Here is a 27,571-nt window from a genome sequence, read left to right on the forward strand (position 1 = left end):
TGCAAAGTCTGAACTCAGTTCCTGCATTTGCAGTTTGGAGATTACACCAGCAGGTGGTAATAAAGTTCATGTTCAAACTCTGAAAATATAGTGGAACATCAAATTATGTCCCTGACAATCACTGCTGTATCCATTTAATGAAACAAAAATGTATGAGATTTGTGTTAAACTTTCTAAAGGTCATGGTTAATTTTTTTCAATTATTATTATTATTATAATGTTTAATTGTATTTAAGAACTAATTTATATTGGTATTTTTCAACCTGTTGTCTTAGAGTGAAGTTTGAGAGGGTAAAATGTCTACATTTGGGGAGGTGGGAGGTTTTTCTAGCATTTTTTCAAAAATTACTTTTTATTTGCCATCAAGCTGTAATTTTGCCAAATAAATATTATTTAATTGTGTGTATTTAGAACACATAAAATGTTAGCAATGAAATTAGCATTAGCAAGAAAAAGGAGTCAGCCATTTCTTTTCAAAAGCATTAAAAAATTTAATTTCCATCAGCGTTATTTCCAGCACAGAATTCTATTAAACACAATAGAGAATTTGAGATGTGCTGGAAATGACACTGTGGTTTCAGAAGAAAATGACGTAAATCTGTTTGACACTGTTAATAGACGAATTAAAGCTGCACTATGTAAGATGTTTTAGTTAAAAATTAACAAATTGCCATTATTGATTGAGTAATGAATAATTGACTATGGGCCGATGAATAATTGAAAAATAATGCACAGCCGAGGTGGTAATGCGGTCACAATGCGCAGTGGAGTAACCGTTATACCTCTGGTATAATTATACCGCTTATACCACGCTTACCACACCTTAAGACATTGTTCAAGGTTTTATCTTAAGACATTTTCTGGTTTCCATCCCTAAAACGCTCTTGTGAGTGGAACTACTTTCTTCCACCACGGATTCAGCATCTTGCTTTTATACAGCTCAAGCCTTCGTTGCTAGTTCGAAAACGTCACTTTAGAACTAGTAACAGAGGATTGTGCTGCTTTAATGGAGCACTTACTGGAGTAATAAGGTAGTACGTGTGTGTGTGTGTGTGTGTGTGTATTTGAGTGATCGAAAGACAGAAACTCAGAAACTGAGGGAGATCGCTTCTGGGATTACCTTTTTTGTTGCAACTATCGTCAGAAGTAACATTGCTTCAAAATTGCCAAGATGTAATTTTAAGCACTTCTCAGCAGCAACGAGTTTCGCCATATTTCGGATGTAAACCTTAAAAACAGTTTTCAACCCCACTGAGATGCAGGTGTGCGCTGACATGACGGCTCTGTTTTTCATTCGCGAGAAAGTGTGTGCGTAATACATATAATGTATGTGTGTCCATGTGTGTGGGAGTGTGTGTGTGAGAGGGGGAGGGGGCTTCCCACAGATATTTCAGATAATATAGAAACTGCTGTATTGATCAAGTGTATCTAACTTTGATACAGATTAAGCCTTCTTTGCTAGTTCGAAAACGTCACTTTAGAACTAGCAACGGAGGATGCACTGCTTTTCGGCATTGGAGTAACAAGGTAGTATGTGTGTGTGTGTGTGTGTGTGTGCACGTATGTATGTGTGTGAGCGTGTGTGAGTGCGGGTGAGACGAGGGAGCACGAGGGCTCCCTTTAAGCGAAACTGAAATAAATGTAGGATATTTTAGACGTTGTTTGACGTTCTTAACCGATTTACTTAAACTGTGTCTTTGTTGTAATTGGTTATTTAGTTGTGGCAGCCTGTAGAGCTCTTTGAAATAACTGAAATAATTTGGCGGAGTGATATGGAACCGTTATGCAGTCAAGACCTGGAACTACTTCATAGCCGCGTGTTTACTGGAAAAATAATTGCACACCTTAGAACGTCCGTCAACCAATCAGAATTAAGCATTCAACAGACCCGTGGTATAAGTACATAAACAATCAGTCAAAACAATGTCCTTACCTTACCCCGATTCACTACGGTAAGCCTATAAAAATGCATTTGTATTTTGAGCTGTTGGGCCCGATTTGGTGCAAAATTGCTGGCTTACGACGTACATCCATGCATCATTATGTCATGTCCGTAAACACAGGAAAGAAGAACCGGCTGTCTCATGTTCTCGCTGGAGAAACTATGTTCAGTTCAGTCAGTCACACTCACACAGTTCAGGACAGCATCGCAGCAGTCTGGAAGGATGTTAATCTGTTTAACGTTTGGCGAAGTTGTTTACCTGCTATGATGCTTGGATATGTTGTCTGGTAGGGTTGTTTAAGCTTATATTGCTTGTCATGCTTGTATGAATCGAACATTACTCGTGTGTTAACCGATCACGATGTATCTACATTGTCAGGGGACGTTACTGTGACATGTTTACTAATATTTATGACTTCTGAAATTAACTTCTTGTAACTGTTATATTGCATATTTAAGTATATTATTTTTATGTTTAAAAAATATATTTTATCCCCATCATTACTGAATCCTCGTTTTATGTTTTTAGTTTATGGTGTTATTGTGTGCATTACATAGACATACTATTGTAGTATTACGGTTCACTTGCATTGTAAACTGAGGCTGTACAATATAATATAAAAATATGACCTGGACATGTTTTTGTGAAATTCATTACGAAAGATTAAGTTAAAAGCTACAATAAAACATGACTTGCACAAAAGCATTAAAGGAGGCGCAAAGGTGCGAAAAAGGTTGTACTCACATGCTGTTGACAGGTTGCTGCGGTAACTCGGGGAGGCCGTTCAGCCCCTGTCCACCTTCGTGGTTCGGGTATGGCTCCAAACGCTGAAACATTAATGGCGTTCGGTTCTGTGTGAGATACGAACATGGCCTGTGGCTGGGATCAGACAAACTCATGGGATACAGGGGTAACACACACAAGCCATCGTGCATCACACAGGTGGTGGGGTACAAGACAGCAGAGGCCACCCAGAGGGCATCATGGGAAATGGAGTCCTCCTGTGCCCTCACCAACCTGAATGGAGTCCTCCATTAGGGGCTGTGCTGTCTAGGTAGGTGCCGATGGCTCAAGGCATTTCCATCCCACCCACCGGAATATATGGGTGGTAGTAACAATTTGAGCGTGTTACAGTAAAGATCTGAGGTTCATGCTCATAGAACTGCTTAAACTATGAGCCAACACTTGAAATGTGAAGCTCAGAGACTGTGGTAGCCCAAAGGTTACACCAAGAACCTCCCCTCAACATCCATTAATGAAAAAATTGGCAAGACAAACGGAATCCACACAGAGGGAGAAAAGATTCCATGTTAGCGACATTCCATGATAAATCAACCTGACCAGTCGACAAATGGAGAAAGACAAGACATAACACGATTGAAACAGAAAATGATGAGATATTGAGGGTGATTAAAATATGTCGGTAATGGATAAAAGGAGAAAAACAGAAGTAGATAGAAGTGCTTATACGACTATTAATTTTTACTAGTCAACTAACCGCCCAGAAAAGTAGCCGACTAGTCGGTTATTCAGCGGGCCAATGTTTACCATTATGTTAATGACTCAGAGGTTACATTTACCCAATTTTTTCTGCTATTTTACGCATTTTAAAAAGTGCCGTTCCCATTTAAATGCACTGTAGAAGTGTTGCTCTTTACTCCCGTATACATGCAGTTAATTCAGTAAGCAGCTTTCTCCACAGCAACGTAATTTCCTTGCGACGCTTGTGTAAATAACAAACAAGGCATCCGAGAAAGACTTCACTATTTTATTCTCCATTGCAATGCTTTATTTCCAGATATTCCAGAGTTGTTGCTGTATGTTTTCTTAACTTTCTTTTGCGATCTGCAGCAGAATTGCACTGCAATAGTGAGGTTTCCCTCTTATGTAAAACTCTGGGATTCCCCCAACGTATTAGCGCATATACGTGAATGTGAGGGACAGTTGATATTTTACACTGGTATGTGTAAATGGGTATAGTTTATAGTGTACGTGCTTTTCCCACTGTACTCCCAGAAATGTTAACACTGTGATGTTAACAAGCCTTTTCATCTGTGGATTTGGGAGGGTAATAAATCTTACTCTGCTGCATTAGAACAACGTGTTCCAGGGAGAACATCATATGGAATAGTCGGCTATTACTCTACCCCTGTGCCTCTTTCTATGGCAGGACAGCATCCTTGTTTGTTGATTTGTGACTGTGCAGAGTGGGCCGTGTGAGTTACTGAGGAAGTGGTAAGTCATCAGAGAGTTGTTGTACACACACGACACCAGATTTTAAAGCTGCTCACTAACATTCGTTTGGGCTCCATTTCAAATCAGAGACGCACTAAATGGGAAACTACTTTGCTGAGCAAAAATGTAGACATTCCAGTTATAAATGTTGAATTCTTTCCGCTGTGTTGAGTTCTTGCTGGGCTCCATCCTATGACATAAGTTATCAGGTCTGTTCACACACATGCACACTCTTCAAAAACCTGTAAGAAAGCTGCTTATGCGATTACGTGGACACATAAGGCGCATTTCCGGGAGAAACCTGGGTGTGTTAAACCGCCTTTTCTTAATCCCTTAAACGGCGTAAAGAAATAAGCATTCTCGTTTACATGACGGGCAAAAACCCTGGAATAAACCGTTTTCTTAAGTGCATGTAAACGTGGTCATTGACGGATAATTCCAAAAGATGCGTATTTCCATTTACAGACTTCTCTATTGTTACTTGAATTGTCATAAACAGTGCAAAAACGGTCATGTCCCTATTAGGGTTGTCAAAATTACCAGTACTTCGGTATTAATTGGATACAAAAGTAAAAAAGATGTAGCGATACCAGTGTTTCAGCAGTACCGGCGGTACCGACTTAATTTGGATGTTTTCAAATGCTCACACGCTTAAGTGAGCACGTGCTCTGTTATTACTTTTATACCAAAATGCTGCTGATTATTGTGTCAGAGCCGGTGCTCACCGGAGGAACTGACAATCGATCCGAAGAAGAACTTCTAGCGATAAATGTGGTCACACAGCTGCATGCATGAACTGTCAAATGCACTTCATGGTCAAAATGGCCATCAGATGCAGCATTAATGTAAACACTAAAGTTTTTGCAAACAGGTCAAACAAAAACAATTAGGTATGTGTCAAAATATTGGATTTGAGCATTAGACCTTGCAGTGGCTATATTGAAAAGAAAACCACTCAGGAGCACATTAATTGCGGCCGGTAAATTAACTATTTAATAGTACGCCTTCTCTGCGCTGGTTTATCATCCCATTCACTAAAGGAATTATGCAGATCCGGAAACAGCGCAAAAGTGGCCACATAATCTATGCTGAACGCAATTTGTGTTGTTGCGGGCCGATTCACAGGACTGAACACACAGCATTTTGTTTGCACTAGGCAAATTGCACATAGTTTTGCAAACGAGTCTAATTTACATAGGAAGGAGGCGTGTTTGCGTGGAAAGGAATGGCAATGACTTCATTTAAATACTCAAGACGCAATGCAATTTCAGCTCTGATTGCACTTGCTAAACTATACCACGCGCAAAATTGGTGCAGCTGTTTAGTGAATTTCCCCCTCAGTATTCAAAATAATTTATTTATTTATTACTGTTGTTAGCTTACTTTATAGTTCTATAGTATTATAAATGTTTACCTGAGTAATTCAAAAATCTTATTGTTATCGAAATTGGTATAGAGAATCGTGACATTGTTACGACTACTGAAATTTTGGTATCATGACAACCCTAGTCCGTATAGTTTCTTGATTGGTTTCAGGGCGTTTTGCAGGAATGTATGTGTAAATGAACACTTTACATATCCGCAGCGCTATCCCTCATTCCCTTATACAGGCTATATAAACGCAAAGTGCTTCATGTTTGCTTTATTTAAACTTTAGCATAACTTCAAAAATATCTGCATTAGGGCTGTCGATTTAACTTTCAGTGCATCAATTCAGTGCGATTAATTATGCAATTAATCATGTCCCCGAACCGTAATAAGGAAGATTCCTGAGCAATTCAAGCTTAAAGTACCACCTGTTTCTCCAGGGGGCAGTAAGCGAAACTTCAGCTGTAAAGACAACGTGCAGCTTATACAGAGAACAAACTAACCCTTCAGCAGACAGCACAACACGAGGACGCGGTCTTGCGAACAAACACAGCTTGATGAAGTGCAAATCCAAACTTAGGGATCTCAAGACATGTTTTTCTAAAAACAAAAGTGTCTGTCTGACGCAGGTGTACATTGACGCATCCAGAGAAAGCCCTCATAATAAATCTCGGACTGATTGACGAATTCAGTTGCAAAATGGATTGCTGTGAACTGTAGGCCAATGATTGGCTTATGTTGGATTCTAAAGCCACTTTTGTATTGTCCAACAAATAATCAAAAAAATAAAGCCACAATAATGTAATGCATTTTAATTATCTGAATATTATTATTTTTTATAATATATACAGTATATTATTTGTAATCATTTAAATATAACTATTTCATCGTTATATATTGAATTATTGTTATTTGAGGGGCATTCTCAGCAAATATTTATAAATGCGATTAATTAATCGGCACACCATGTAATTAATTCGATTAAAAATTTAAATTGATTGACAGCCCTAATTTACCTATATTTATTTGCAAACACAGGAAGCAGTTTGTGGACTGAGACGTCCATCTCTAAATGAAACAAGCACAACTGAAATCATGTGATCTACGAGTAGTCAGCATGAAGGCAATGTGGCAAAACTAAACGACTAGTCGACTAGTAGGTACAACCCATAGTAGATAAACAGAGAGAGAGAGAGAGAGAGAAAGAGAGAGAGTGAGAGAGAGACGAGAAAACACACAGCACAAACAGTAATTAAATCAAGCAAGTTGCCAAATAAAAACTGAGTTAGAGAGACAGACAGGTCTGTAGACGGGACAGTTCAGGGATGGATCTAGAGATTGAGACAGACTGCTGATGTTGAGAGGGTGGTGCAGAGATACAGGTAAAAAGACAGTCAGGGGTTCAGGTAAGGCAAGACAAGCACATGTATTCAGTTCATTCTCTAAAACAGGCAGAGTGTGTTTGCAGTGGAATTGGAGGTTTGAAATATTTTCATGCCAATGGTACACAGATACCAGGTTTAACAAGGAGTGTGCATGTTCACTGTGCCTGTAGAGAAGGGGATTGGACTGACACCGACAAAAGGCCATGTTGTATCAATTATCATCGCATATACCCTGTAAAATCACTGTGTGATGTGTCTTTAAGCATGCTCTTAAAATGTAATATGACTGTGTCAAGAACCAGTGTTATTGTTTCCATGCAATCAAATATTGAGATGTGTAAGAGCTGTATTGCACATACATCTGTTAAAAAAATTCTGTCATCACATCCTCATCCTCATGTCGTTCCAAACATTTTTTTTTTTTTTTTTTTTGGGGGGGGGGGGATTTTTCCCCTTTTTTCTCCCAATTTGGAATGCCCAATTCCCAATGCGCTCTAAGTCCTCGTGGTCGCATAGTGATTCGCCTCAGTCCGGGTGGCGGAGGACGAATCCCAGTTGCCTCCGCCTCTGAGACAGTCAACCCACGCATCTTATCACGTGGCTTGTTGAGCGCGTTGCCACGGAGACATACCGCGTGTGGAGGCTTCACGCCGTCCACCGCGGCAACCACGCTCAATTCACCATGCGCCCCACTGAGAACAAACCACATTATAGCGACCACGAGGAGGTTACCCCATGTGACTCCACCCTCCCTAGCAACCGGGCCAATTTGGTTGCTTAGGAGACCTGGCTGGAGTCACTCAGCACGCCCTGGGATTCAAACTAGCGAACTAGCGAACTCCAGGGGTGTTAGCCAGCGTATTTTACCACTGAGCTACCCAGGCCCCGTTCCAAACACTTTCTAATGTAAAGGAGATGTTAGGAGAAACGAGAGCCTCAGTCACTGTTCACTTTCAGTGTATGGGAAAAAGATGCAATGAAAGTGAACGCTGATGGAGGTCGTCGTTCTGCCAAACATCTCCATTAGTGTTCAAAGGAAGAAAAAAATGAGGTTGAGTAAATGACGGCAGAATTTTCATTTTTGGGCAAACCATCTCTTTAATGTTTAAATTGGGAATAAGATTAGGCCAGGGACAGGAAGTGACATACATATTTAACGAGAGCTAATGTGGTATCAGCTTAAAACAGAAGAGAAGGAGACATTAAGTGAGAAGGCACAAAGGGTACAAATTTAAGATAGTGTGCATAAATTGTGTTATATGCAAAGCTAGCCAGTTTCCTCCGCAATGTTAAAGGAATATCCTGGGTTCAATATAGGTTGAACTAAATCGACAGCATTTGTGGCATAAAAATAATTTTGACTCGTCTCTCATTTTCTTTAAAAACAAAACAGAAATGGAGGTTACAGTGAGTCACTTACAGTGGAAGTGAATGGGGCCAATTTTTGGAGGGTTTAAAGGCAGAAATGTGAAGTTTATAAATGTATAAAATCACTTATATTAATTCTTCTTTTAAACTTGTGTATTATTTGAGCTGTAAAGTTCTTCAAATCGTTGTCGTTTTAGGTTTTTATGGTTTACGACATTATGTCGTAAAAGAAGTTGTAAAATTGGCTATAACTTTACAAAGATTGGTAAGTGATTTGATAACACTAAAATCATATTAACACGTATACTGTTTACATCTTGTGTCTATACTTTTGAAACAGTATTTTAATGTTTACGGATTGACTCATTGACTTCCATTGTAAGTGTCTCAATGTAACACAGATGTTTGCTTTTTTAAAAAAAATAAGGAACGAGTCGAAATAAATTTTTGTGGTGATCAACATTATGCCACAAATGCTGTCAATTGAACTGAACTTGTAAGCTTAACTGCAAACTTGACTAAACAGACTTCAAGCTTTATTTGTTGGGAGTAAAGTTGCAAAACGTTGAGAAAGGAGAGCAGACTTTCCTGCTGAAAAGATCAGCATTAGTTTTGCATGTTAACATCATAACTGCTTTTTCACCAACTAAACCAGCACCTAACCAGCATAAACCATCCTTGATCAGCATAGAAATTAGGGCTGCACAATTATGACAAAAATCCCTTGATATAGTAATTGTGATTAATTTTGATTAATAGACTTTGCATTAGAATACTTATTTTTGGTGGATCAACTGCATGGCATATTTTAAGCTGAGTCTTCCTCAATGATTTTATTGATGTTTTATATAACAAAACTGGGAACAATTATTTTATTTTGAATAAATTATATGCAGATTGCGAGTAAAGTACTGTCTGTGGTTGGTTACAATGCTTAATAGATGCAAAATTAAATTAAAATATAGCTGCAAGCAGCAATTAATGGGTTCAAGCATTTAAGGGCCTTTAAATACATATGTAACAGATAATAAGTATTAATTAGAAAGTCCATTAGCAATGAAAAGAATGATAAAGTGCCTTAATTTTAGAACAATCATGTTGGGTAGCACAGAGATATGGCATTTTTTACTTTCCTCATTGTTATAGCGCCACCAAGAGGCAGAGGTATGCAGTTTTTTTCTCATGTCCTCAGATTGAACTCCTTCATAAGTGTCCAAAATTTTATGAAAATATCTCATTCTGTTCAAGAGTTATAACCATTAAAAATAAAAGTAGCCATGCCCACTTCGTACTTTTTGGTGTACCATTGCGACGATGAATTGAAAGTTAGAACTTTTTTGGATAATGATTGATATTGGGGGAACGGCCTAGGACTAGTTTGAAATTTTTTTATTTTTTATTTGAACGATTTTTTTTTTTTTAACAATATCAAATATTTAATGAACGATTTGATTGACAATAATGGTGCTTGAGGCAAAGTTGTTCAGAAAGAGGAGATCTATCATATGAAATGAATAACGTGTGTCTGTGTGAAACACAGCGATATAAACAACATGTAAACTTTTATAGCGCCTCCCAGTGACCATTTTTTTTTTACAATTTTGCACAGACCTCTTGGGCCAAGAGACAAATAGGCCTACCACGTTTAGTTTTGAACCTGCCTTTTTTAACCTTGTCAAATAGCTACTAAAATTTGATTGGTTGGTGGCAGCCATGTTTTTCAAGATAAGCCACCATCCTGATAGACCTAGATGGCACTTTGGACAAAAACACTGCATGCAAAATTTCAAGTCGATCAGACCAACAGTTTCATAGTTAGAGCCATTTTTGGGTTTTAATTATTATAGCGCCACCAAGAGGCAGAGGCACAATTTTTTTGTATGTCCTCAGAATGACCCCACACATACGTGTACCAAATTTGGCGATAATATCTCATTCTGTTCAAGAGTTATAACCATTTTAGTAAAAGTGGCCACGCACGCTACGTACGTTTTGCCGTACCTTTGCGATGATTAATTGAAAGCTCAAACTTTTTTAAATAATTATTATTATTTGTCTCCAGAGAATCTTTCTGCACTGGTTTGGTTCCGATCGGGCGAACTGCCTAGGACTATGATTTTGCAAACAATCCAAAATAGCGGGAAAACAAGTGGGCAGAGCTAAAAATTAGACAGAGGGCAAAAAGATTTGTCATAATGCAAGGAATCATGGTTTTGTTCACTGTAGCGCCCCCCCCCATCCCAAACCCCCCCCCCCCCCCTTTGGCCGATCAGGGTGAGTTCATGCGCCTGAGCAGCGAGCATAGGTACTACCATCCCCCAAAGTTTCAAGTCTCTTATGGTTTGGTCTCCACAATCACTTTTGGCGGAGAATAATAATAATAAAAGTGAAACCCTACAAAAACAATAGGGTTTTAGCGCTTCGCGCTTGAACCCCTAAAGATCTGATGCAACACGAGTAGACTGCTATAATTGAAAATTTCCCGATTAGTTAACACTGGCAGCTGTAATTGTAATCTTGATAATTTATTTGATTAGTTGTGCAGCCCTAATAGAAATTCATGCTGGTTTAAGCTCTTTTCAGCTGGGAGGGTGTAAGAAACTCTTTTCTTTCAAGTGTTTGAAGCGGTACCTGTTCTTCACGAAGTGCCTGCAGCTTTTTGGCCTTGCTCTGCTGGTAGTACTCCATGATCATCATGGCGGCGTAGATCTTGCCCACCGTCAGGTCTGTTGCTGCTGAGAAGATGAAAAAGTTACCCTGCACAATTAGACCGGGGTGGAATGGGACCCTGAGCCGAGAGGGGAATGGGAGTTGGAGACAAGGCATGCCACAAACACAAACGTCCAGTCTCTTAGACCCAGACTAAACCCAGTCATGACCTCAAGAGAATCCTCAACGGGAATGACATTATAGTCCGGAATGAGTCTTAATCTGGGTGTGAAAACTGGACAACAGATGCACAACAAATTACAAACATATATACTCAATATACAATACTACACTGACAAATACAAAACGCCACAGAGCTGATAGTCTTTTCACAGTCACATCCTCTTTAATTAAACTTTTATTTTATCAAGGGTCTTGTAGAACTGCACATTTCTAGCCTGTATGATGCTCCTATAGGAACTCAAGGGCCATTTCACTATGAAGAGCAAATTAGGAAAAATGGTAAAAATGAGCAATTTAGGATTACAATTTAAATATTTTTGCAAGGAGCTCAAATTTTTCGGCAAATCTCTGCAGCGGCATCCAGAGTTTGAATGAGACACGTAACATATATTTTTGAAAAATTTGGAGCTGCCATTTTTGACAAAAATGAGTCAGTTTGTTTTACACACTTATTCTTAAAAATGACCTCATAGTAAAATGGCATTAGGCCCTCTAGTGATCCACAATAAACTATAACTTCAAAGCATGCTGCAATTTTGAAATTAACCCTCAGGGACACAAGCATTGGTATTAATGAAAAAAATAAATATCCTTAGTGTTTTTAGGAAACCACTACTAATAAAAATTATGCTTTTTATGCATATTTTGTTTTGAGGTGAATTTTTGGAAAAATTTAGCAAAATTGCAACACTGGGCATTTAGTTTTTTTTTTTTTTAGACAGTAAGCGGAAGTTCTGAATTCACAACACAATTCAACACATAAACGTGTATGATAAATCATTTATTACAAGCAGTAAGGGTAAATTTATCAATAGTTAAGAAATTTGACTATTTAAAACCAAAAAGGACTATTTATATTGATATTTGCTCTTTTAATCAAAATAATAAAAAAATGCCCATCTCTATGTAATGTAGTTTATTTAATAAACCATAAATACCACAAAACAAATTTTTTTTTTTTTTTTTTTACGACGGAACAGCACAGAAAATGGCTGAAAATCATTTGAAATAGTTTATCTATAATTTACTAAAAAGGCTTCATTGTGTAAATAAATAAGAAAAGTTTGACCGATAATTACCAGCGTTGCATTTTAGCTACGTACACTTAGAAAAATGGTCTCAAATTTATGAAAGTTCATATTTTCAGGAAATTTGCACATCAGTACTTAAGTAAATGATTTGTGACTTAAAGGTATAGTTCACCCAAAATGAAAATTCTCTCATCATGTACTCACCGTCATGCCATCCCAGACGTGTATGACTTTCTTTCTTCTGCAGAACACAAATGAAGATTTTTAGAAGAATATTTCAGCTCTGTAGGTCCATACAATGGAAGTGAAAAGCACAGGGCCTGGGTAGCTCAGTGGTAAAAGACGCTGGCTACCACCCCTGGAGTTCGCTAGTTCGCTAGTTTGAATCCCAGGGCCTGCTGAGTGACTCCAGCCAGGTCTCCTAAGCAACCAAATTGTCCCAGTTGCTAGGGAGGGTAGAGTCACATGAGGTAACCTCCTCGTGGTCTCTATAATGTGGTTCGTTCTCGGTGGGGCGCGTGGTGAGTTAAGCGCAGATGCCGCGGTGGATGGCGTGAAGACTCCACACGTGCTATGTCTCCGTGGCAACGCGTTCAACAAGCCATGTGATAAGATGTGCGGGTTGATGGTCTCAGACATGGAGGCAACTGGGATTCATCCTCCGCCACCCGGATTGAGGCGAATCACTACACCACCACGAGAACTTAAAAGCGAACTGGGAATTGGGCATTCCAAATTGGTTGAAAAATGGGGAAAAAATCCACAAAAAAAAAAGCTCCAAAAGCACATAAAGGCAGCATAAATGTAATCCATACAACTCCAATGGTTTAATCCATGTCTTCTGAAGCGATATGATAGGTGTGGGTGAAAAATAGATCAATATTTGAATCCTTTTTACTATACATTCTCCTCCCTGCCCAGGAGGTGGCGATATGCACAAAGAATGCGAATCGCCAAAACAAAAGAACAAGAATGTGAAAGTCGAAATTTATAGGACAAAAGGACTTAAATATTGATCTATTTCTCACCCACACCTATCATATCACTTCAGAAGACATGGATTAACCACTGGAGTATGGATTAATTTTATGCTGCCTTTATGTGCTTTTTGGAGCTTCAAAGTTCTGGTCACCATTCACTTGCATTGTATTGACCTACAGTGCTGAAATATTCTTCTAAAAATCTTCATTTGTGTTCAGCAGAAGAAAGAAAGTCATACACGTCTGGGATAGCATGAGGGTGAGTAAATGATGAGAGAATATAAATTTTTGGCTGAACTATCCCTTTAAGAAAACACAGATTACAGGTCAAATACTTACTTGCTAAAAGTGTTAGCAAATGTGTCAACAAGAGTTTTTTGTTTTTGTGTGACTTTAGCAAGCTCTGACTATTAATATGCCATTTTTTTCCTGCTAAAACTGCTGTTGTAATATTTAATGAATATTATTTATAAATTAATTTCTTTAAGCAAGCGTTGCAATTCTGCTACGCTGAGTTTCTGAGGGTTAAAGAAACAAACATGTTAAAGAAAACACAACTATTAAGTATTTCAAGGCTATTTTTACTAACTATATTCCACAGTTTAAATAAACAGATTTACATATGTTCTGATAAAAGGTAATCATATAATATTGTCAAGTTCCTAACATCTTTAATCATGAGCAAGACCTCTAAGATAATGGTGTTTTTGAGATGCTCTGTGGTTTGGAGGTGAAGCCCAGCTTGGTGCTGGAGTGAAAAGACTTCTATAGAGGATCCGTCTATAGCGAGGCACCCTCTGATAACAGGCATTGGAGACAGAGGATAGGAGAGAGAAAGAGGGAGAAGAAGCGAGGGGAAGAGGGTCAAGAATATGGCAAAGGCCTAAATGAGTAAAGCGAAAGGGACTTATTTTAAATTCTACAAAGCAAACAACTCGGGAGTATTGGATGTAAAAGGAAACATGGTTTTAAGTGCAATGAATAATTTAGCAGGCGAGCAGTAGGATGGCTTTTGAATGGGTTGTAATGTATAAAACTGGCTAAGTAAAAGTGAAAAGCTGAAGCTTGTCTTAGTGAAATCAGTGCTGGGTTTTTGAAAAACCATCATATTAGTCTTAAAGGCCAGACATCTGAAAATTGGTTAGAGATGCACTGATATGGAATTTCTGGGCTGAAAACTGATAATTCACAGCTCATTGTGGCCGATACTGATAACTGATATACAGGTATTTTTACAAAAGTTATCATTTTTAATCCTTTATCCTAGAACTTGTAGCTTATTCATTAAAAGATTCTCATTTGAAAAATATGTCTTGGAATTTAGGGGGTCTGGGTAGCTCAGCGAGTATTGATGCTGACTACCACCCGAGTCGCGTGTTCGAATTCAGGGCGTGCTGAGTGACTCCAGCCAGGTGTCCTAAGCAACCGAATTGGCCTGGTTGCTAGGGAGGGTAGAGTCACTTGGGGTAACCTCCTCGTGGGAACTGAGACTGAGACAAGGACCTACTAAGTAGAGGGAATTGGGCATTCCAAATTGGGAGGAAAGGGGATTATAAATAAAAAAAGCTTGGAATTTGGACTTCCTGCTATTTAAGGTTTGGAAGATGTAACATGAACCAGAAAAGTGCCTATATTACAGATGAATGCTGATTTGAATGAGAAATAAATGGCAATTCACTTGCATAAATTGCATAAATAAAGTGTTTACGTTATTCCTGATGACTCGCTAACAGATAGATCTGTATACATGGTGTAATATTTATGACAGCAGCAGACTGTGAGTGCAGTGGTGGTTTGTGTATGTGTTATGAATGTGTGTTTATGCGCGTCTCATTAACAATGTGGAATTTCCCACATTCGGTTTATGTTTCATGAAGTAATATGCGAAAATGATTACCCCCATGTAACATACATACGTGGTTTTTGTCGCTTTTTCATTTGTTGCCTCAGGAAGCATAAACGGAATATGGGAAATGGCATGTTGTTACTTACAGCAGATGATCCCGATTTAAAACCAGACACAAAACATCGTAACAAGGTGGAGTGATGTTGAAATAATCCTCATAGAGCAACATGAGCATGGCTTTCACTCACACAGTGACGTTGTGTGTACGTGCACGCACTGTCTTTGAGGCTGCCGGTTATCGGCCAATAATTTATCGGCTGCCGATATATCGTGCATCCCTACTATTGGTCTAAAGTCTGGTGCAAGTTGTAGTTTTTTTGGCCAAGAATTTCCACCATATGAACGATAATAAGTGAACGAACATAATTACTCAAAGAAGAATATAATCTCCTAAAACCCAGCAGAACAAATAGTAATAATAAAAAGTTTTGCAAAATATCCTCTACAGATTACATCAAATAAAATATGAATATATATATATATATATATATATATATATATATATATATATATTATTGAAAACATACTCAAGTTCTCGTGAGATGTTTATTTACAATAATAAACACCTAATGTTCATCTTTCTGTGAAATGTTCTGAATTGTGATGTCAGACATACAGTATTTAAAGACCAAGGACAGAAATTAGTCGTGGTCAAACCCCAAAACATTTGTTGTCTCTGATAAGCCTAAGGTGTCCGCTTTAAAATACCGTAAGATTAACAGCTGTGGCACATATGGTCTCAGCCTGTAACTTTGCTGTCAGGTAGACTGTAAAACACTGCACAACTGAACTCATGGGAGTTTTGTAGCGACTAGCCAATACAAATAGATCAGGCAGATTTCACCGGCCATCTTAGCATGCAATATGAATACACATGGTCTATCTGAAACTCAGATTTTGTTTACATTTTCTTGAGATAAGATGATGATAGTCTGAATAAAGAATGGTATACTGAAAATAGGTTAGTCAGGAAAGTGATTGAGGGTAGAGAGACAGAGCATTGCCTGATCAGAGGGTGCTGAGCGGTGTGTGCTGAGTGAAGCTGTCCTCTGATGAATTGGTGATATTTGATTGGTTGTTTCTCTACAAACCCATCTGCAACTTACACTTGTGTGGCGTTACCAGCAGATCCAGGTTCTTCTGGGAGAGATTTGGCCAAATCGCCATCATTTCTTTACGGAGCTCCGCGTCCATTTGATGTTTGTCTGCGCCTCCTGGAAATGTGTGATGCCGGGGTAGGGTCATCACACACACACACACACACACACACACACACACACACACACACACACACACACACACACACACACACACATAAATGCCAATACAAACATAAATGTCCCATGGTTTGTGTACATATACACACACATACATATATCAGTGCATATACACACATAAAAAACACACACAAATATTGATAAAAGCAAAAGACAAAAACATAATTATAACCACATTCATTCAGAACACAGGAGACAAATGCACAGGAGAAATTTTGTTTTGTTAATATTTCACAAACAAGGAAAGTATGCTCAAAGAAAGAAAGAAAGAAAGAAAGAAAATGAATAAAAAAAGAATAAAATAAATAGAAAAAAATATTAAGACAAATAAAGAAGGAAATGAAGGTAAAAATAAATGAATAAATACAAGTTAAAATAATTAAGTGATAAATTGAGAAACAAAATAAAATAAAATAATAAAGAAGGAAAGAAAGAGAAAAAGAAATATAAATAAAAAGAAAAAGAAAACAAATAAAAAAATACAAATTAAAAATAAAGAAAAAAGATATATATATATATATATATATATGTAAAAGAAATAAAAATAATTAGTAAGAAAGAAAGAAAATACAAAAATAAAGAAGGAAAGAAAGGATAAATAAAAATAAACAAATAAAAAGAAAGGATGAAAGAGAAAAAGGAAGCAAAAATAAATGAAGAAAAGATAAATAAAAAACAAATAAATAAAGAAAAATAAACAAATAAATAAGAAAGAAAGAAAGAGAGAGAGAGAAAAGAAAGAGAGAAAGAGATAGGTGAATAAATAAAGAAAAATAAATAAACACAGAAAAAGAAAGAAAAAGAAAGAAAAACATATATAAAAAAGGAAATGAAAATAAAAAAGTAATTAATAAATAAAAATAATTAAGAAAGAAAATAAAAAATAAAAGGAAAGAGGAAAATATATAAAAAATAAACTAATAAAATGAAAGCATGAAAGAAAGCAAAAATAAAGAGAAATAAATAAACAAAGAAAGAAAAGAAACAAAAATAAAGAAACAAAAAAAAGAAAAAAGAAAGAAAAAAGAAAAAGAAAAAGAAGGAAAGATATACAGAATAAAGAAAAGGAAAGAAAAAGAAAATTACTAAAGAAAAAGAAAAAACAGAAAGAAAGATATAAAGAAAAATACAATGAGAAAGAAGGATACTGTCGAAAGTAAAAGGGATATTGTTCTGTACCCTTGGCAATTTTGATGTCCAGGGCTGTGCGGATCAGGGCCATCAGAGTGGAGTTGAAATGTACGGTGTTGTCATCAGCAACAGGTAGGTCCATACGCAGCAGTCTCTGTGGAGAGCCAATCAGAGAGGATGAGGGCGGGGCTGAGTAAGTTAAACCTCCAATCAGATTTGGTGGGCTAATAAAAGGCTTGGGGAGCTCAACAGGTTGTAGCCATTAAATAAATGACCGGCCACCTTACTTAAATTCAGAGGTCAGTTGCTTGTAGATTTGAGTCCAACATTTCACAACTATTCTTCTATAAAATGCAGTGGTTATGTACAAACCATGCATTGTGCAATTTAAAGAGGGGCATGACTTCAGTAAGCTGTCAGTGATACTTCTGAGTATATATCTCATCGCATCTGTGAGAGCAGTTTTAATAGAATGACAAACGACTGACTGATAGACAACATTGTAATGTGTGAATGAAGCCGAATCACATTCACACATTGATCTTATTAGACACGTACAGCACAAACACAGTTCAAACTGCTGTACCGTTGAGGCATACACATCAATTAAGGGACTTAATTGGAGCCCTCACAGATAAGACAGGAGCAGTATCACACAGGGTGAAGTCATCGCCTCTCAGTGTACCTCAGCATCAAAAACTGATCTCAAATCAGATATGGTACGTGCAATAGCCCCAAAGAGTAGTTGGACACAGAAGGCACACTTAAAAACGTATGAATGGCACTGCATTAGACACACCAAGTGGCATTTATTTTTAAGAAAGGTGGCACAAGCATTATGGTAAGCCGAACTGACTTTTAACCATGTGCAGGATATGAATATCTTAAATTCTATTTTCACTAGTTAAAATGCTAATTCTTGATATCAGCAATGAAATTTCAACTTGTAAAAGCTATATATTTTTTATATATATGTAACTGAATTTTTACTAGTAGCATATCCCAAAGTTCTGCCATTTACTCCAATTCAAAAGGCAATTACAGATATCTATAACTAATTTCTTACTTGAAATTCCAAAAACACATTTTATACTTTTTACTAGTAAAAATGATCCATTCAACAAGTAGACAAATATCCATTCATGATATCATCATTTGATTAAGATATCTGTAATATGACTGCAACAAGTATGAAAGCCTTTGATATCGTTAATTATCTACAATTAAATGTTATCTGAAATACTGAATCTAACATGTTAAACTTAATTTACAGATATCAAAAATTTGCATTTTACTAGTTGCAATTCAAGTATGGACATTTGCACTCATTCCAATGTACAGTAATTACTGATATCAGAAACTATAATTATTAATTTTATTGATATCATTTTTACTAGTACAACGTGCATAGTTGATATGTGTGTTTTGGAAATGTAACTAGTAAGAAATGTATTATATATATCTGTAACTGCATTTTGAACAGGAGTAAATGACAGATTATTGTGAAATTTTACTAGTACTAGTGAAAATGGACTAAAAGTTACAGCTTTTAATAGCACATATTTTTGATATCAAGAATGGGTATTTCAGCGAATAATAATAACATTTTTGATATCAAGAATTAACTTTTAATTAAGTTAGAAAAAATAAGAATTAACAAATTTTTACTAGAACATACATAATTACTAATATCAAAATTGAGCATTTTCACTTGTAGTAATTCCATTGCTTATTTCAAGAATAAGCATTTTAACCAGTGAAAACTGATTTGTAGATTCCTATAATTCATATTTCATAATGAAAATGGATTAACCAATGAAAAAAGTTATGGCTTTTACTAGAACATAGTGTTGATATCAAGAATGGGTATTTCTGGTGGCCTGGGTAGCTCAGCGAGTATTGACACTGACTACCACCCCTGGAGTCGCGAGAATCCCAGGTTGTGCTGAGTGACTCCAGCCAGGTCTCCTAAGCAACCAAATTGGCCCGGTTGCTAAGGATGGTAGAGTCACAAGGGGTAACGTCCTCGTGGTCACGATTAGTGGTTCTCGCTCTCAATGGGGCACGTGTTAAGTTGTGTGTGGATCGCGGAGAGTAGCATGAGCCTCCACATGCTGTGAGTCTCCGCGGTGTCATGCACAACGAGCCACGTGATAAGATGCACGGATTGACGGTCTCAGAATTGAGGTGAGTAACTGCGCCACCATGAGGTCCTACTAAGTAGTGGGAATTGGGCATTCCAAATTGGGAGAAAAGGGGATAAAAAAAAAAAGAATAATAATTAAAAAAAAAAAGAATGGGTATTTCAGCTAATAATGTCGGCATTATGATATCAAGAATTAACATAATTTTTACTAGCACAAACATAATTACTTATATAAAAAATTATAATTTTCACTACTAGTAATTCAATTGCTAATATCAAGAATTTGCATTCTAAACAATTAATATCCTGCACATGATCACATTTTAAAAGGGCTTGCAGTACAAGCATATGTTGCAAAAAACAAAAACAAAAGTTTGTTAGGTAATTTTAAAACAAATATATATATATATATATATATATATATATATATATATATATATATATATATGGTTTAGATTTTGTGGTCAAACATTAATGGAGCATGTCCTTATTAAAGATACTTTTCTAGGACACCTGTGTCAACTAAAAATCACTTTGGGACCAGATGGTTAAATAATTTAAAAATGATTCAGAAAAGCTAAATTAGTTCAGCATCATTTGTTTGATATTTTGTTATCTAGTGCATTGAATTTTAATGTGTGTCTCAGGTGTCCAAATAATTTTTGGGTCCATTGCAAACCCTAAAAAGTGCAAAAACTGACCCTGAATCAGCTAGCAAAGGCTGAGGACACAAAAGTCAGCTTAATCTGATACAAGGCTACTACTAAAGAGCTCCCCCTACCTGTTGGAGGGCTTATATTTTGGACAAACCAATTAATGAAAAAGGAACATAAAAACAGTGGTTGATGTTTTTAGATTCCTGTTTTCATCAATTGAATCCACCTTCATGGGCGTTGGAACACACAAGCTGACAACATGGCATTAGTCTGTGGGAGTTAGCAGGTGTGTGTATGATATGTGGAGTGTGTATACGTGTTTATGTGCATTTCAAGCCAGTCCGTTGTTCCGTGGAGGTGTAGATACCATCGAGCACAAGCCGCGGCTCCAGCGGTGGCCATGCAAATGCACATGCAATGCAGCAATCCCCCTCATCAGAGCGATGGAACATCCCTCCCACCCCATCCCACCCCATCCAAACACCGCCCCCGATCCGTGCAACATGCAGTGCATGCACCCCCCCTCCTCCCTCCCCAACCCCCTCACAGAACGAGAGCAGTGCAGCCGCGCACAGAGAGTATCATTTTTATCTTTCATTGATCACGTTTGATTTCTCATAGGGTTTATCATTTGGTTAAGAGTTTTTTTGCAATTATTTTTCTGATCTCTCGATGCAACACGGGTGCAGTTTTTAGAAGGTCAGATAAGGGGAGGCATTCCCTACAGAGTTAAAGAGGAAAAAATGGCAAATTTTACACCGAGAAGGTGTAGGAGTGGATTAGGGGGCACAGGTATAGAGGTTAGTTCACTTCAGACTGGAAAGCTATGAGATGTGAATCACATATAAAAATAATGAGAGAGGGGGAGTGGTGTGCTTGGCAATGGATAGAGAGAAGCACAGAGTGGAAAAAGAGAGCAAAAGAAGAGTATAGTTTGTTTGAGATGAGGGGAAACGATAAGACAGCATGAGGAAATTGAGAGGAAGAATTTGGGTCTCAGTAAAAGCTTAAAATGTTTGTAATTATTCATTGCAGTTTGTAGAGAATCTACCATGTTAACATTTGCACAAGTTGGCAAAGCTGAAGTCTACTTAATGACCTTTATATAATGGACTTGACACAAGAAATAGCTGGTTGTAACTATTGTACAATGATGCATATGGATTCCTACTGATGAGATGTCACACTAAGTCTAGAACGGTGTTGGGCAAGTTGCTCAAAAATAGTAATCCACTACAAATTACTAATTACATAGGAGAAATTGTAATCAGATTACTTTACTGATTACTACATTGAAAATGTAATCACGTTACTAATTACTTTGCTTTTCAGTTGCTTTCTAAAATAAGTTTCACAGAGTAGTTTTTGTTTTTCTGCTCTAAAATATATAAAATAGTCTTTATTTCATCTTTCATTTTCATTGTCCCATCAGCTGTCACTGAAACACAAACAGACAAACATATGAACATATTTCATGTTTTGAATGTAATCAACATAAACAAAAATATGTGACCTACGTAATGTACTGAAGTCAGTAAGTGTAATCTGATTACAGTAATTTAAATGGTAATGCGCCACACTACTTTTTTGTCTAAAAGTAATCAGATTACACTAATTACTTTGTAATCAGATTACAACCAACACTGCTCTAGAAGTTTTTTATTTATATAAATTGATAAGCATGCTGACTGATATAGAGACAGAAAGCAAGAAAAGGGAGAGATGGTGTGTTCAGAGTGGACACTAAGGTACGGTTTACTGCACAGTGTACACTGGATACTGCTTTCTATTTTACCTTCAGAGACCCAAGCATAGAGATTGATGATTCATTTTCATTTTCCTCCTTGAATGTGTTATTAGGAATCCACTGATTATAAAAAATCATAATTTTTAAGCATGTTTTGTTATGAGGTGAATTATGTGTGACTCCGGAAAACAATTACAGTCAGTGGGAAAATCTGTTTGTTTTTTTTTGTACATTTTGTTCATAGAGACTATTGTTCGATTTTAGCATCCAAACTGTTGTTGTTGATACAGATTATACTGTCAGCTACTGATATGTGGAAACAAATGTTGCAATTCTGCTATGCTGGGTCTCTAAACATGTAAGTGAAACAGTATGCATTAATGTAACTTTAAACTTTTCAAACAGTAGTACGCTGCATTTCTTGTAGTTGTCACATACACTGATCAGGTTGAATTCATTCACCGAGTGGAGTCATTATCATTTCAGAAATTGATATGGCTATTTTTAATTCAAGTTTGTTTAACCCTTAAACACATACATTGGGTCTTTAGTGACCCGGGACCTTATTCCACCCCCTGTACCTCATCCATTTTTTGGAGCTGTGCCCACACCTCTTTAGTATTTCTCAATCTCTCTCTTATGAATATTGTAACAAAAAAAAAGCAAAAAAAAAAAAAAAGGGAAAAAAAAAGTGAAAAAAATTGCCACCAAAAAAAAAAAAAAATTTTTTTTTTTGCAAAAACAATAATAAAAAAATAATAATAAATTGCCAAAAAAAAAAAAAAAAAAAAAAAGGCTAAATGTATTCTTATTTTTTTTTTTTATATATATATATATAATGGATTAAGTACCAAAAGTGTATCAGGTCATTAGAGACCCTAGGTATGTAAGAGTGTCCTTTTTTTTTGCACTTCCATAAATGATATTTTTATGATTATTTCATATCTATATAAGTTTACTATATCAGGATATTTATTTATTTGTTATTACTAGACAAATGAGTAGTATATCACATTGATTATCTGTGCAACAATAGTGATTTATCAGCATTCTATATTTGTGTACACATAAATATTTTACATGTTATTTCTTACTCAAGGTGGTGCTGTTGTTTCAGACTTGCTTTACATTTGACATTGCAATTTGGTAAAGAAACAACATGGAAGTAAACTATAGCAAGTGTAACACATGAACAGTTTGATATGAATTTTGTCATTTGAGTGTACTACTGAAATTATGTAAGTTGTGCATCTATTTAGACTCAATAAGTGCCTGAGAAAATACTTATGTGTAACTTATGTGTATCTTATGTGTTATGTGTAACTCAATATGCTTTTGACTGCCAGTTGCGTTTTGTGAAATTTCAGTGTGAAAGTAATGAATCCTGTTCTAGATTTGTTGCATTATCTCTTTGATATCTGAAACATAAAACATCAAAATATATTTATTCTATTATTTTCTAATTGTCTTGAAAATATTTAGAAAATTTGACACTGTCTGGGCATTTTGTAGATCCATTTGTGATAGATATAACTGCCGGGTCTCTAAAGACCCGAATATATAATGAGCATTTGGTGAAATTCCCATGCATTTATCATATAAAAATGTCTTACATTTTGGGAAAATGATAAAATTATCAGTCAAGAAAGAAAGGTCAACATTCACAGTTGATATTACTACCAGTTCCTGCGTCATACAAAAAACTGAAGGTGAAGTCAAGCGGAGTGCACTGTTAAATATGTTGAACATTATGGTAAATGTATGATATTCAAAAATACAGAAAATATGCATTCCCTGCACAGTAAACCGCAGCAATAGGAAGACTAGTATGGTAGTATGTTATTCCAAACATAGCCAGAGAGAAGAAAAGAGGAAATCAAGGGAAGACCATGTGGAGATGAAGTGCTTGCAAATGCAAATCGGAGGAACGTGGGAGCAAAGAAAGAGATTGGAAGAGAGAAAGAGCGAGATACAGTAAGAGTGAAAGAGAGAGGGGAACGGAAACAGGTCAGAACTGCATTGACAGAATCAAACGAAGGACAGGTGGAAAAGCTTATCTGAGATTCTAGTGGATCTACTGAAAAAACCAAAAGGACAAAGTCCTGAACACTACATGATCGCCCTAGCTGAGCCTACAAATGTGTCACCTGCTGGAGTTCTCAGAAAATGCAGATACATGAGTGCGGTGGATGGACTGTAGGAATATAGGTCGGGATCATCCACAGGAGGGAGAGATGCAGAGGACAAAACGCACACAGTCCTTCCCAGTCCTTCTGTACACGCACACAGTGAAAGATATAGATTGCTCAAGTCTTTTCCCTTCATATTTGTATCTAAAGTCCCTAAAAAACTCTTTAATATGAAACACACATACGGTGGAAATAAGATGAGACACACATTTATGAACTTATCATTTCCGTTAAGTCCTATACTCCGCAACATGCTAGTTAAAGGTGCTGTAAACAATTATTTTGGAAATACCACACATAAAATGTCCCTACTACCTGACAGATGTCACTGAAATAGGTGTCCTGAGAAATCTTATTCAGTCTGTTAGAGGTCAACAGATATATCGGTTTGGCAACTTGTAACTTTCGGTTATCGGGCAGAAATGAACGCCCAATATTTCCCTGTAAACAATGCTGGAGGCAATATATATTTTATGTGTCTAAATCTGTATAGACAATATTTATCTATACACTGTAAAAAATGTCTGTAATTTTAATGGCAAAAGAATGTAAAAATGCTACAGTAAAAAAAATAAAAATAAATTGGTTATATATTTAACAAGCCAATACATGTAATTTTACAGTAACATTTTTAGATGTAAAAAGTATCATTTTAACATACTAAAGTATGAAGAATAATTACATTTTACATAATTAAAACGTTTTATCGAATTAATTACATGGTATGCCAATTAATTACTCGAGTTAATCGCAATTAATCAAATGATTAAATAATTATACGTTTTTATATTTAAATAATTATAAATAATATATATATATATATATATATATATATATATATATATATATATATATATATATATATATATATATATAAAAATAATAATACAGATAATTAAAATGCATTACATTATTGTGGCACGAGAGTAAAGCATTAAAAAAGATGGTAACACTTTACAACAGGGTACCATTTGTTAACACAAGTTAATGCACAATGAACTAACATGAACTATCAATGAACAATTTTATTTTTATTAACTAACATTAACTAAGATGAATAAATGTAAACAATATATTATTAATTGTCTGTTCATGATACCTAATGCATTAACTAATATTAACGAATGGAACCTTATTGTAAAGTGTTACCAAAAAGACAATACAAAAAGTGGCTTTAGAATGCATTATATTGTTTATTTCTATATTATTGATTGAACATAAGCCAATCATTGGCCTACAGTTCACAGCAATCCATTTTGCAATTGAATTCATCAATTGGTTATTATAAGGGCTTTTCTAAGGACCCGTCAATGTACACTTGCGTCAGACAGATGCTTTTGGAGCGTCTCGGTTGTTTCTTGTTATAAACATATCATTTTTAGTTCGCTGTGTTAAGTTAAATGTAGTTTGAAGCTTTGAAAAATACGTATTGAGATGCCTGCGATTGTGATTGCACTCCATCCAGCTGTGTTTAATCACAAGAACGTGTTCTCATCTTGTGCTGTCTGCTGTTGGTAAGTGTGGTTTGTCTTCTGTAGAAGTTGCGTGTTGCCTATACAGCGAGTTTCGCTTACTGCCCCCTGCAGAAAACAGGTGGTATTCCAAGTTTGAATTACGGAACAAAGACATGATTAAAAAGTCTGTTTTAAAAATACCGGATTACTGGACATTTACTGCTCATATTTTTAATATGTCATTGATTACTTTATAGTGTTTATATATTGTAATATGTTGTAGGAGATAGTAAAAGTGCATTTTTGATTTCTCTCAGCACAGACATTTCAAAATAAGAGTCCCCGGCGCATTTCAGCCTTGTTTACGGTTAAAAGTCCCGTGTTATGCACCACATTATTGGGATTTAAGTTGCACAATAAACTGCATGTGGCATATCATTCAATTTGAAATGAAAATATGAAGAATAATTAGAATTCAATCTTATAGAAAGACTAAGGACATTTTCACATTCAATAAATCGATTTGGAAAACTATCGGCCGATTAATCTGTTGTTATTTATCTGCAAAATCCAATATCGGTCGACCTCAACAGTAAATCTAATTCAGATTCTCAAACTAATTCGGGGGATACTTCTGCAAAAGTTAGCCAAATGGCAAACATCACTTACAGCACCTTTAAACATTGTCATTATAATCTCAATGAAGTCTGAGTCCTTTGCATCTGTGTGTATGAGTGGCTGTTTGAGTACGGTGCAGAAGGGCTGACAAGGTATCCTCCGTTCCCGCTCTCCAGTGGATGTGTGTATGTGTTTACATGTGTGTCAGCTGCCTAACACTTTCACCGGTACCGCACAATGTAAAAAGAAAGATACAGCAGCTCACCAACACCAACACTAACAGAAATAAAACCCCAAAACAGACAGCTTTGATTGGCTGTGGCGCACCCACGGTGGGCTGCTGCCGCTAACCTTGTAGGCGACCCGAGCTGGGCACCTCTTCCCCAGGCCTAGCGGAGGACACATGTGCCTGAGCATCTCATACATATCACTGTAACTGATCCTGCCGCTGTAAGGATGTGGAGGGTGGGGAGGGGAGGGGTGAGACCCCGAAAATAAACGAAAAAGGAGGACGACGGACGAACAAAACAAAGGATAAGGAGAGGAACGATGCAAGGGAGGACACCATGGGCCAAAAAGTTAGGAGAATGGGAAAACCAAACAAAGAGGAGGAGGAATTAACAACGGCAAGAAGGAAAAACAAAGACACACAGGTTATTGTTTTGATCTGGGTGAGGGGCGGGGTTTTGAGAGCACAAGAGCTCTTGATTGGCTGGATCTGCAATAATGCAGGTGGAGGTTAAACAGGAGGAGGGGAAGCTGGTTTTTAGTCCTAGTCTAAACACTGTTCTATGTGATCGTAGCACGGTCCCATAGAACTGCAGTGGGGCTTTGAACAGGCAAAGAAAAGCTCCGCTGCTTGGTGGTGAACTATGACAATCACGTCAATGCAGTCCTCTGATCCCCAACCCTCACTTTGTCCCCAAACAAGAACAATGCACACTGTTACAACCCAGTCTGCCAAGGCATGGTTCAACAGCAAGCAGACAAAAAAACAAACAAAAAAACAAAAAAAACAACAAAAAAACGAACAACAAAATAGCTGATTCAATTGTGCTTTGTTTTGGTTTTTGCTTCTCTTTTTTGATTAGTTGTTAAGAGAGATTCATTCCACAGAGAATCGTACAGACTTGGCTGTCGGTGGCAGTGCACGTCATGCTTCTAAAAGGTGTCTGCATTGTCCTGCACATTCTCATTTTTCATATCAGAATGCATATAGAGATGGCGAATAAAATAACAAGAATG

At 36.7% G+C, this 27,571-nt stretch overlaps 1 protein-coding gene across 1 annotated transcript in view; it reads right to left on the reverse strand.

The window, feature by feature from the left end:
• The window catches only part of cacna1ab (calcium channel, voltage-dependent, P/Q type, alpha 1A subunit, b), a 200,073-nt gene that overhangs the window by 21,882 nt on the left and 150,620 nt on the right, over nucleotides 1-27,571 (reverse strand). Inside the window, exons 39-42 of the mRNA XM_051672247.1 lie at nucleotides 17,565-17,670; nucleotides 16,215-16,322; nucleotides 10,931-11,034; nucleotides 2,688-2,794 (exon numbers count right to left, since the gene is read on the reverse strand). Of these exons, the coding sequence (XP_051528207.1) occupies nucleotides 2,688-2,794; nucleotides 10,931-11,034; nucleotides 16,215-16,322; nucleotides 17,565-17,670 (425 nt within the window). The remainder of the gene's footprint in view (nucleotides 1-2,687; nucleotides 2,795-10,930; nucleotides 11,035-16,214; nucleotides 16,323-17,564; nucleotides 17,671-27,571) is intronic.

The sequence above is a fragment of the Myxocyprinus asiaticus genome, chromosome 35 (genome assembly GCF_019703515.2).
Source record: "Myxocyprinus asiaticus isolate MX2 ecotype Aquarium Trade chromosome 35, UBuf_Myxa_2, whole genome shotgun sequence".
NCBI lineage: Eukaryota > Metazoa > Chordata > Actinopteri > Cypriniformes > Catostomidae > Myxocyprinus > Myxocyprinus asiaticus.